Source organism: Papilio machaon, chromosome Z (genome assembly GCF_912999745.1).
Source record: "Papilio machaon chromosome Z, ilPapMach1.1, whole genome shotgun sequence".
NCBI lineage: Eukaryota > Metazoa > Arthropoda > Insecta > Lepidoptera > Papilionidae > Papilio > Papilio machaon.
Genome location: NC_060016.1, coordinates 5,047,797 through 5,061,312, shown reverse-complemented (window position 1 = coordinate 5,061,312; position 13,516 = coordinate 5,047,797). Strand labels below are relative to the sequence as shown.

Genomic DNA, 13,516 nt, shown 5'->3' with positions numbered 1-13,516 from the left:
AAATGTATGTTTGTTATAGGAATTCCTACAGGCGATCCACGTCACATCCAGCGGCACACCCGAGGAAAAACTCAAGTGGGCTTTCCGCATGTATGATGTCGACGGCAACGGAGTGATTGACATCCAAGAAATGACTAAGATCGTCCAGGTTAGTTCTCAACCAAATCAATGGTCAAATCAATTTAATTGTCATTTTTAAGTTCGGCTTTGGTATCTATTTTCTACTCCATGTCAACGTTAATTTCGTAAATTAATATAAAACATTGTCTAGATTATTTTTGTAAACACTGTAGTCACAGATGACAGCGGATTGCAAATGGGTTGCTTGGACTGAATCCTCAGAAATTAATTTAATTTACCTATTTATTGACCTTGATCAATCACAATTATAGTTCGAGTATGTCAACGAATTACGAAGTGACATTTTGACAACTTTTAGTCCTGTATCAAACTTAATTGGATTACATTTTATTGTCAAATTGTCATCGTGTAGCCAAATTGTGATTAATTCAATAAATTTCTCTTCGTTTCGGTAAAACTGTTCTAATGCTTATTTAAAAATGTAGAATCCATATTTAACAACGATTAATAATTTTAACTAGAAGTAAGTTATAAAACATCTGAGGAGGGTCTTACGGAGTTGAGACCGTTACGTAAAAATTGGTAACGTCAATTCATAAAACTTAAAAAAATATTTATCATACGTTTACTAAAGTATGTCGAATTTAAGTTAAAAATTGTTAAAATTAAGTAGTTTTAAGTTTGAAAGTATACTGAGAAATACCAAATTGTTGGCCAACGAATCGGTAACGAATTATGAATCACAGTTACAATTATTGTTACTTTCATATAAGTTTCGTAAGCATCAAATTATAATACATCACCTAATATTTTGCAGGCGATCTACGATATGCTCGGCGCTTGCTCCAGCAACAGGCCGGCCGATTCCGCTGAGGAGCGTGCTAAGAACATCTTCGCGAAAATGGACGAGAACAACGACGGCCAGCTCACTCAGGAGGAGTTTCTCAAGGGGTGTCTCCAGGACGAGGAGCTGTCAAAGATGCTTGCGCCCTAAGCTGGTGCTGCAACATTATAGCCGCAGTCCGGTCGCACAAAAACACTTTTTCTTTGTACTTAGGCGATAACCCGACGGCGATCACTAGTTCACCTTTCTAATTTCAGGCTGTTGTCGTCATTCTGTTATACTATGTTACGATTGTAAATATTTTTTTACTTTTTAAGTCAAAATTAATGTGTTAGTGAAACAACATCAACAACAAATGAAAGTCAAAATATAATGACCCATTCTATAGACGCTTTTGAATCGGATATGTTAATATAGTTTACATAGGAATAGTAGTCCTTGTTGGTAGAAAGTACATAAATTGGAAATTTCATATAAATTATGTTGAAGAAATGTCTTAGAATTTTTAATCGATGTAGAAGTTTTACTTGTGCCATACCTATTATGTCGTAAACTGTCGAAATAAACCGTCTTATTTAGTATCGCCGTCGGATTATTCACATCGGGATCTCATTATAGTAACCGAAACGTAAATACTTTTTATTTTGTATTACGTCACCGGACTGTTTTATCGGGATAAATGTATTCTATGTCTTATGAACCTTTATTGTGCTGCACATTTGTCAATCTTAATTTATTGTAAGGAAACAATTAGTGTATGTGTAAGGGGAGCTGATCAGATTGTATTTAGATGATTGACAACTTATGCTAGTTTCACACGAGGGCATCATAATGAGACAGTTTAGTGCACAGTGCAGTACTGCTATTATTTGAATGAGCACTTATGCTTGTGTTACACGAAACGAAACGAATTCAACAGTCAGAATAGTCAAAACTATACTGTTCTATTTTCCAGTGTGCGTTCAAGTAATAGCAGTACATCATTGCCGTATTGTTAACTATCTAACTGTGCTGCTCTCGTGTAAAAATAATACTATGACGGATGCACTCCAACTTGCCGTTTACAATCTGACCACCTCCGTTGATGGTTAAGTCGAATTATGTAACTTTAACCAAAAACTTATTTAATATTAAGGAGCGTAAATATAATGTTGACGTCAATATTGGTGTATATTCAGGTTAATTATTGGTGTCTTCTCATCTATTCGCGAAATTTTATCCATCTTGTATGGGTTAAGTTGTAAACTATGACCCTTTAGATTAAGCATTTTTCAGTATAATTTAATGCTTTACCAAATGACATGTCGTATTATAATGCTTCGAGATATTTTGAATTTAAAACTCTTGATGGATTTAAGATTTTTTCAACGTGTCTATGACGAACTTCCCTTCTTTTCTGCCTATCCACTACTGTGCCTTCTAGTTCTCTGTACAAATAGGTTATTTTTTACTTTATTTATTTTAAATATTAAGCCTTCCTATATTTTCGATCAATTTAAATTCTATACATTTATAAATTAAAAACTACCAAAGCATACATAAGCTAGTCTCTGGCAATGAAAATCTGATTAAAGTTATATTTAAACATGCACTTACTTTTAAGATCTTACTATAAAGGTTTTCAGTGCAGCTGAATTTAATCTCAAATAATTATCAATGTCTTTATTAAGACAAATTTCCATTGAAAGAGTTAATAGCTGTAAATTAAAATTTTCGTTCATATGAACCACCATATTGACCACCGAAACACCTGTATGAAACATATCTATCTCTGTTTTGGCAATGAAACAACGCAACTAATTATAGTTAGACAATTTGCAAAATTGGGATTCTATGGGCATTGGTCACTTCGCTATTTTGGCGAACTTGTGACTGCTTGCTCATTTACTACCTTATACTGTAAAGAAACAAAATGAGTGTTACGGCAATGGAAATCAACAATTACTTCAAAGATTTAAACCTAATATTCTGCACTGAAAACTAATTATTTTACGAGTGACATTCCATGTTTATATTAATTGTAATACTTTAGTATTTGGAATGGATTTATTGTTCTTACTTTGTAACATTTATTTTTATTTTTATATTTATTTATAAACTTATTATTATAATTACATTTTCTGAATATTTTTACGGCTCAGTTTAATATAAATTATAATATCTGCGTGTGATAACAAGTGAAAAGACGTATTTTATTTTATGTTTCTGGTGTAATCACGATACACGTAAATTCAATCGCAATAATATGTTTACTTTGTTTGTATTTCAATACTATTGTCTTTTAAATGACAAGCAATCTATATACAAAGGTACTGTATCAAAATAATCTGATAGAAATATCAAATGAAACCGATTAATATTTTTTATTGTACACATGTTTACTTTATTTTCATAATTAATTTCCGATTACTTTTACCGTCGCGATATTTGATTCCGAACATTAAAATATAGGACATTAAAACTCACATTGAACTCATTTTGATAACAAGAATCACTAGACGCGTGTACAGCGCTATCCAAACTTAATGGCGGTTCACAATTATGCACGATTCTGCGAAGAACACAATATTAAATATCAAAGGCACGTAATGCATTGTAGAGGGCCCATCTTCGCAGACATACAGTCGCAGGCTAATTCTGAGCTGCCATAAATTTTGTATCTTATATTACGAGGATTCAATTAAGGGCAAAAAAAGGACTGATGCATAAGAAGAGGGATCAATAATACTCATCATTGGTATAACCCGTTAACAGGGTGTTGTTTGACATATCACGAAATGGCATTCGAAAGAAGAAAAATAAAACAGAAAAACTACCTTTATTTAGCTACTACACAAATACCCAACATTTTGGAGTTTCATTACAAAAGCCGACCTCAATGTTTTTATTTTTTTAATTTAGTGAATTGTCGTCATTTCGAGATATTTGAGTGTCGTAAGTCCATTTTCTAGATAATATTTATAATTTTTTAGTATAAATATAATTTTTCTATTATCACAAAATCTATTTTACGGCGGGTAAAAGCGAACTTTAAGCAGTACCGACAGCTTCAAGCGGTCTTCTTGCGGACGGCTACAAATTGCGGTTCGAGTATGGCAAACGTCAATTGCTAATATTCTAAGGCCGTTTGTTCAACACCGTCAACGTCACGTCAACGAGAACGAGATGACGAGAACATCCACTGCATGAAGCAATCAGTCTATGGCGGCCCAAAGAACCTATTTTTATTTTTAACTTAGATTCAGTAAACAGCATACATTTATTATGTTTTTAGATTTTTTATTTTTTAAATTTTGTTTTAATAACCATGATATCATTGGAATTAATGTTGTTGTTAATATTTATTTAACATTAAAATATAAATTCAGAAACTATATCTTGGAGATTTTAAAATCAGCTCAATCTTAATTCGATCTATGTGTCTAATCACTGTCTTTTCCCGTATAGATGTAGCGAAACTATGAAACGCTTCAGGCACAATTCGTTTTGTACACTATTTGACTATGCATATTTTAAAAAATTTAAAAATCGTAGTAGATATGTGTCATAGAGTAGCATACTTATCTAATTAGTGGCTATTGTAAAACATAATCGCATATTCTAAATTAAAAATGCATTTTCATTCATCATACATCATACATCATTATTTATAGTGCGATATTCTATTGTTTTAATTAAAAACTCCGAAAATAACGTATGATGGAATTAAATCAGGTTCAAAAGTTATATTAAACTCTCATATATTACATTAATTGATTTTAATATTAATTGTACTTTCTCACAACATAATTGTACCTACCTTTTATGCTACTACATGCCATTATCTTAATTACATTAAACAAGATTTAGATTTAAAAATTGGTGTTAAAATTGGCAAATAAAATGGAATTTAGTATGCTAAAATGTTACTTTTATTTATCTTGCTTTAAATATATTATAACATTTATATTAAGGACATTTACATCGCAATTTGCTGTCCAAAAACATTGATCATGTTATTTTAAGATTTGTCATGCTGCTTATAGTTTTTGTTATTATGAATTGAAATGACTTTTTGACTTCAATTTTAATGTTTTCAATACACTGTAATAGATGGAGTTAACACCTTATTCCACAATTTTGTTTTATATCTAAGAATACATACTTTGATTCACACCTTGCCTATTCGTGTATAATATACAGATTACAAATAAAATACAAATTTTGTTTTGCTTCACCCCAGTTTAGTTCGTTCATAATTATCAATTAACTTAAATACTATTTTAATGTCATTTTCTTTGTGATTTTAATTTTATCTCTTATTTTTCTAAACGAACTTAATTTGCGACGTAAAACCAGGGATACTTATTTAAAAATAATAGACATACTTCCTCTGAGTTCTAGTTCGATGAGCAAATTGTAATAACTTTTTTCTAGGTCATTTATTTAGACGTAAATTGAATGCAAATAAACGTTTTTCCGACTCTTCTCGCACTCGCGAATTTATAGGTCAAAAGTAACATTATGATTTAAAACAATTAAAACTATTTTAATGACAAAATATATTATTTAAACAATATTTAAACCGGACATACGACGGAGACCACCAGATGGCGCTGCAAGTTACGAGACGCGATGATAATTGGTTCAATAAAATGTTGTCATGTAACTTATTCGTGTGATTGGTACTACAAAAACGATAACCATTGAATTAAATTAATCAAATAAACCAGTAACATTATAGAAATAACAATTAAAAAAATTCTCGACATGAAATTGAATGCAGCTGATCGCCGAATATAATTTCCATTTTTAGGTAATTCCAAAAAAGTTGATGCAATTTATTATATTGAACAAACTAAACTGACGTTAAAAAAAACTTTTTGAATATTTTTTGACTGACAACATTAACTAGGCTATTCATTTTTGGAATCAACCTGTCAGTAGTCAACCTATCCAAGGTTATAATTATCTGAATTCACAAATAAATTCTTTTCTATACTTTACACGCAGGAATATTCAAATAAAAAAAAACAATTGATACATACATTGTGTTGAATGTCTGTGTTTAGTTCGCACCGTTACTATTTTTTTTTTATTAATCTAATAAAATGTTTAAAATTGGTTACGCAATATCAATTACCTTTCACATAATTTTAAATGAACTTAGTATAAGTAAACACATAATTTTTAGGATGGGATTGCTCCGACTTAAAGAAGCCAACTTTGTTTTGGCTTCGTACTTCTGAACTTATTCTTAGAAGAGCCAAACTTCTAAGTACGTAAGTCATCTATTGATGACCTTTATTTGGCTTCTCTTTAGAGACCTTGTTTAGTCGGAATGTTGTGCGTAAATTGCACCAAACGTTATTAACTGTTTGTTAGGAGAAAGATTATGAAATTATGTAATTAATAAGTAAGTAAGTAAGAGATGAAAGTGGAAGCCAAGTAACACTAGCAACTTAGTAATGAAAATGAATGATTGAATTTATGATTTTGTGCATTTTAAATAAATAAAATAATAATTTCGATTTTAAAATTTCTGTCGTCTATTGAGAGAATTGTAAACTACAAAATCAACCTCTGATGTAATAGTTTAATGCGTAGCTAGTAGATGGCGATAGCATATTTCAAATAAAGGTTTATAAAGTAACTATGACTAGATGTATTAATCCACAAATAATGGAGTTGAATCATAAAATAAAAGACTATCACTGGGATACATTAAAAACTGAAAAAAGATAAGTGATATTTGAATCAATTTCTATAACGAAAATCAAGCTATTCATATATCCTTCTTACAACAGATTGCTGTGGTTACATGAGTTGATACCAGATGGCGAGACGACGATTTACACATCCATACCAACAGTATTTTAAACATGAACCTTCGATGCGAATAGAGTGCTTAGAGCTTGAGATTGAGTAGTTGGCAAAAGTATTAACTTTTACTACCACAGTTAATACAAAATATATTCTTATAATGCCTAAAGTTTAAATAAAAGAAAAATATTGATAAGCGGACAACGAAATTGGAAAATATAAATGGATGCGTTTTTAAACATGTGGTATTTTTTGGTAAAGCTACGATCAAAAATCCCGTAATTTACATTTTTAGCACCGATTATCTGTTTAAAAGAACAATATTAAATTTATTTTTGTCATGAAGCACTTTTTTTAAATAAGTTATTACAGTAACTACAATAGCTTTGAAAATATTTACTTCTAATAAATATCCTTCGATACATAAAACTTAGAAACCCGCTTTTACACTCTTCTTTGCATGCACTAAAAACTGTCTGAAAGCTTAGTTGGGTATGTTACGATATGTATCTTGTCATGAAAAAACCAAATACTTAAAATTACTAAACATTTCGAATAGCCTCAAAGTTGCAATAGGATATTGTTGTTAAATCATAAAAAATGTTTTGTGTGCAACATTGGTGTACGGTGTGGCAACGCGCGAAACGCAGCATGCGATGCGCCCTCACAATACGGCAACGTCGCCACACCCTCACGCCAATGATTCTAGGATCACGAAGGACGAAGAATTCAACCTTACAGAAAAAAAAATCTATATATTTTGAATATTTTAATTACTTTTTAATATATTTAAAAATGATGCGCTTTTGAAATAAGTTTTTAATTTTAATAATAATATGACAGTAGCTTCCAAAATGCTACGTTTTTAATATTTTTAGACGTATTAGAGAAGATACAGGGGGAACTGAAATTCATGCAACGATATGCGCACGCGCTCCGAGTCAGAAATTTCACAGGATGAACGAAGCTGTAAACTACACTGCACCTGTAATTTTATCTGCTAACTTCAATCCTAATGAACCCAAACTACAAATTGGGATACAGAGAACTATATGCGGTGAAGATTTCCAAATTTTTCGTAACTACCTACGTCCGATAACTACTCGTAGCATGTTGTCTTTAATATTTAAAACAATATCCTTGATAAGATAACGGCAGTGAATTTTACTTTCAAATTAATTAAGGCTAATGAAGCACAAACAAAATTTATTTTATGTCCTTAAATTTATGCCTCTAAAGAGACTTTATATTAAAGCTTAATTGAAAATGTAAATAGATTATGGATAGGCTCCACAGTGAGTACGTTTCTGACTTCTAAGTGTAAACTCTTTGTAATATCATTTACTACAGCTACTACGACAATTTCTGTATGCAAAGTCAGTCATTAATACAAATTATCATTGCTATTTACTAAATCTGATTTTCATAGGAAAAGATTAAGTGATACAATACAGATTACGTAGATTTAAAACATGGCAGCTTACTGTCCATTCGGATTTATTCATACAAAGAAAATTCCTTGCTAAATTGATTTAAGCTCCATGCGTGCTTACATGCTTAACTCGGAATGAGTACCTACGTTCTAAATTGCGTATTTAAATAAGTAGATTATATGTAAACACACACACGAAGGAGTTTATAGAGACTGGCAGAGTTAGTTCTCTGTATGGTGTATACTATGCGTGAGGTGGGTCCAGTGGGTGGCCGAAAGGGGCAGAGGGCCGACCCCCCTTCTCCGACGGTGTATAGGACGCGCCTGAGGGGCCTCGTCCAGAGAAAGTAAAATATCCTGGTATGAGGGGGCTAGTATTGTCAAGCCGATATATAAGTATAGCTTTAAACTATATATTGGGGCTCCATACTATAGGCCGTCGAGCACTTATTTACATACGTAGTATATAAGTTTATCTATTATGCAGATATAGGAAATGGAACAGGTTGGGAAAGGGATTCGCTTGGAAAATTGCTTACATATTGGTCATATGAACGTTTTAGTTGGTGATATCGATTTGCAGCTTTTACGAATGGCTTGAGGGTATTAATCGCCCAAATCATAGCTCTTATAATATCTCTTTAGCTTTTCTAATTGTACGTAACCAATTCGAACTGGAACTAAGAGAACACAATGAAGATTAGGTACAAAACTAGATGTTAGTGTATAAAATATTGAGAATTAAGCATAAAATAAAATCTTTCTATAATATTGTAGGTGATGTGTATATTTATATTTATAAGTATAAAAAATACTCTCGTTTTTTTCGTCTAAACATGACCTCGATAAATTGTAGTAGGTTATACAATGTAAAAATAGCCAGAGGGAAAGCGCACCGGCTCCGATGAAAGTGAAAACAGGGAAAACGCATCAGTTGGCTACCCCACCACCCTTCCACCCGCTTACGTAATCGGAAACTTGTGTAAACACAATTCGAAATTTTCGCAATTAGCAACAAAATATGTTTTCTAAATAAATTATTTAGCGTCATACAACTTATGCTGGTTGAAAAAAAACTTTGATTTGAAAAAAATAATATTTAAAGTTCGTTTATTATTATTTATTGGAAAAGCGGACGTGACCTGATGTAGACTTATCACTAAACCGACAAAACAGTAAAGAAGAAATTGTGTCTTATTTTTGTTTTATATTAGTAAATTGTTGCTTCATCATAGTGACTTCAGACATGAACTTTACGCGAATGTAACTTCTATTGTAATAATGATAACGCTCATTTTATCTCATGTATGAATCCACAAGTTATTTGTACTCAAGCTTTTGACTTCATGACATAAGTTTAAATTTTTTGCCTAGCATAATTCGGATTTGGCATATAATATACAGAAAATCCACACTGTTAACAAAATTAATTTGTAAATGTATCGTGAAAAGAAATTTTATTTTTCATTGAAAAATTACTCAATTACTCGATGAGCAGTACGACTATTCAAATTAATGTAGAAATGTGTTCATTTCCCGAATGAATAAAAATACTTTTAGTTTTGTTTTATTTACTTTAATATCGTCTGCAGTGTACTAGATATGCAATTCAGATTGCACAGGTGTCGGGTAAATAAATGTATATCAAGTAGACCGCTTTTAAAATATATTCTATCATTATTCTGGTGGGTTTCCGCTACTAAATTATATATACATATATTGTCATCTTTATTATTTTGTTTGAAAGAAGCAGAGATAAAAGTAAGCTTTTATACAGTTGTTTCTACAGAGGAAACCTACTTTTAAACTTACTTTTATCACTACGTTGCAGTATTGCTGTATTACATGATTTGTAAACATAAACGGATGCTAGTGAAGTAAATACTACCTTAATCACTGCTAAGTAGTTCTACTTTTCCTTGTAAAAATATGTGTTCCAGTACAGAATCTGTTTAACTAGTTTAGGGCACTATTATTACCTATATTCCAATAAAGATACTGGGTGAATTTATAAACTTACTTTCTATCGTACAATGAATTGCGAACCTTAGTTTACTTTCGTCAATTTTTTGTACATCGTGAATTAGGCAGATTAGATTAAAAAGGTTAAGAAGAAGTTAACGACGGGTGAATTTATAGTAAGATGATAATGAATGGCGTTGCCGTCTGAGCAGCGCATGTAAATGCGAGCAGCGCACCAACGCCGCGGTACGGAACCTACAGCCGCAGTAGCCTACATCGGGAGGAATGGAAAATATATATCAAGCCGAGTGAAAAGTCCACTACACACCCCCGGACCGGGGTGGCGGGCCCCGGACGTGCGTTCGATTCAAACGAGCCGTGGCCGCCCTGCGCTCGAACCTCGAGACTCGAGCTCGCTCAATTTTATCATTCGAGTCATTTTAATTCGACTTCATAGGAATGATGAAGTCACTGCACATATCATACTCCTATGCATATTCAAATCTGCCCACTTCTCATCTGAACCTACTGATTGGTATGTGTAGGAGAAACTAAAACAACGCTTGCTTAGTGCAGACTGCTTTATTGACGTCACTTCGACATAGCGGTCGGGCGCAGCCGACCGTTCCAATTTATGCATTGTGCATGCGCATACATAACACCTACAAATGTTACTATCTGGCGATAGGCTTATATTTTAAAAGATTTCACAGTTCGCTTCCTTACTTCGTCAAAAAAAAATGCGAGTATTTAGATTTTTGCCCCGGAGCCTTGAGAAACTCCCGCCTGAAATAAATATACTTAAACCCAACCCTACCCCTGGAAAGAGGAAAAAATATTAAAAATTAAGAAAATATTTGTTTTACAGTTAGGCAAACATCTCTAATTACGACTTGTTCAAATTATATTTTTCTTAGCAGGACGGCGTGGCTCGGGGTGGCGCTCTAATTAACATCTATTACAGGTATTTCGGTAACAGAGGATTATCATTCGGCGAGGGCGCTGAGTATACTCAATTAAATAAGACCCCTGAATACTCGTTCGAACCGAGAGCGGTGCCTACGCTTGCTTTCTCCTAAGTAGACACAAAATTTTCAATACTTCATTAATTTTGTTATTTCATAATTAGTCTAGACGATAATAGCCAGTTCTTTGCTAAAACATATAACATCATGATTTTCAAAATGCTAGGTTTGCTATCAGTAGTGAGTCATGTAACAATAGACTTTAAATCGTGTAGCACGCGTAAAGGAACGTAAAAAGCGCGTTCCGAAGCCGGTGGTCACCAGTACGTAACGCGTGCCACCCTCGCCTACACCCGCCACCCTCTTAAAAAGCCAGTGGCGAGCTGCAAGAGAAAGTGGTCCGTGTGTACACTCACATACATAGAAGCATCTTTGGCTAGCGCTGGCCGGGGGAGTCGGTCCGGATTATGTGGAGACGGCGCCCGCCGCCCCGTATGCGTAAGTGCGTATACACAAAGCCTTCCTACATACATTTGCATAGCGACATTGTACGGTAATAATGTATGTGACCACTCCGGCTGCCACCCTGCGGCGACATCTTTCAATAGATCGCCTGGCCTCTTGTTCTGCGTCCCCCGAGCTCGCTTCCGTGTCTGTCCTCTCGCGTCCCTCAACACCGTTCTAATTTAAACAAGCCTGATTAATTTAAACACCGCCCTTTCTTACATATTATATTTTGCAACAACTACCAAGTTTATTATTACACAATTGTCTTTATTTGCCTCATCGTTTCCTACGTTAATTTTTTTTTAATATATTACTTAAAAATATATAACTTACAAGGAACATGACAAAAAATAAATAGTTCTTGTTGTTAACCGATTTTAAAAATTAGGTTATCAATTCGTCTCTTTGTGGTTTTAAATACTCATATCTAAACGGTTTTGCTAAGTTAAATAAAATAGCTTAGTTCTGGTACAATTCGCTATTTTATTTCATCTTCAAGGACGAATACTTTGGTTACGGAAATATAAGTTTCAGTAATTGTTTCTAATAAAATTTACGATAAAACTTTGAATACGTAATAACATATGAGTAGGTAGACATGTCCTTATAGGTAAGGGGATTTCTTGAAGTTTCGTCGATATAGCAAGAGTATGGGAGGGGTGCGAGCGGAGGCCGGGGGGGGGGGTTTAGCTCGGACGCACGCACACCAGCGCTTGCAAGTGCGTAGTGTGCGTATGTCTTGGTCATACACGTTACGCAGATTTCTCTAACGATTTTCCCGGAGTGTGAAATGTAAAATAAGGGGTTAGACGAGGCAGAGCTCACCCCCGCTTTAAGTCCCTCAACCCACGCGCTCGCCAAATTGATGACCAACCACCCTCGGGGAGATCGGTTCAAATTTAACACATATCGTATTTAAAAGTAAAACACTTCAGAACCTTATTCGCTCCTTAATTGTCTTCTCTTTATTGTAAATTTCAAAAAGTAACTTTGAAATTATACTTCAGCTCAATGCATGAAAATTAAAATCAACATCAAAGAAAAACTAAAAGCTTTCAATGAAAATTCTTCTTCTTCTCAGTCGCTTCAGTCTTTACAGACTGGTCGTGGTCATCAAGTAGGTGCCGTGACCCGTTTAACTAGACGCCTCCACTCTTCCCGGACTACTGCTTTTTTCGCACATACATGTAAGGGGACGTCTACTGCGGCTCTGACCTGGTCTATCCACCTCATGGGCGATCTACCTCGTGCCCTGGTGCCTTCCACTTTGATGAAAATTACACATCAATGAAAATTAGGTTCATGAAAAACTTTGTTTTTTTAAAGTTATTTTTTTAATTCAAAAAACGTAAACCAAACCCTCTGCCGTCTAGTACAAGCAGTAATAAAGGTATTGAAACACATGTAAGAAAAAAGGCGTTTATTAAAATATATTTTTTTTAATTATCATCAACTTACTTTACGATAGGTTTCATGTGATAAGGTGATTTGAAGTTTAAAAAACCTGGCAAGGAAATTAAACCTTATTTAGTAGGCAATGTGGTTGAAATTTCCTTATATTTAAGAGATTTAGGGTTAGTAACATTGATTACAATACTAACTACAATATAAAATCTAGGTTCCCATACCTATAGGTTAGTATAAAGATAACTGGTATAAAATCTGGCCTTTGATACCTATCAAAGGTCAGAAGTTGTACAGAAGTATAGAAAACTAACTGTACGGCAACTTGGTCTTGGTAGCATTTTTAATTATTTAGGCTATTTATTTTACTTAACATTATAAAACACTAGCTGTCGCCAGCGATTCCGTCCGTGCGGAATTAAAAATAAACGTAATAAGTAGCAAACTTACAAAATATTCACATATACCTAACATATTCACATAGAAATTCCGTTGAGTCGATCCGGAGATACCTTCAAA

The 13,516-nt window shown here is 33.4% G+C and overlaps 1 protein-coding gene across 2 annotated transcripts in view; it reads left to right on the top strand.

Annotated features, from left to right (window-relative positions):
* LOC106717083 (neuronal calcium sensor 2) overlaps positions 1 to 2,418 on the top strand; it is a 57,894-nt gene extending 55,476 nt beyond the window's left edge. For both annotated transcript variants that reach the window (XM_014510791.2, XM_014510790.2), the window contains exons 4-5: positions 20 to 148; positions 899 to 2,418. In XM_014510791.2, the coding sequence (XP_014366277.1) occupies positions 20 to 148; positions 899 to 1,075 (306 nt within the window). In that variant the 3' untranslated portion in view covers positions 1,076 to 2,418. The remainder of the gene's footprint in view (positions 1 to 19; positions 149 to 898) is intronic.
* The last annotated feature ends 11,098 nt before the right edge of the window (positions 2,419 to 13,516 follow it).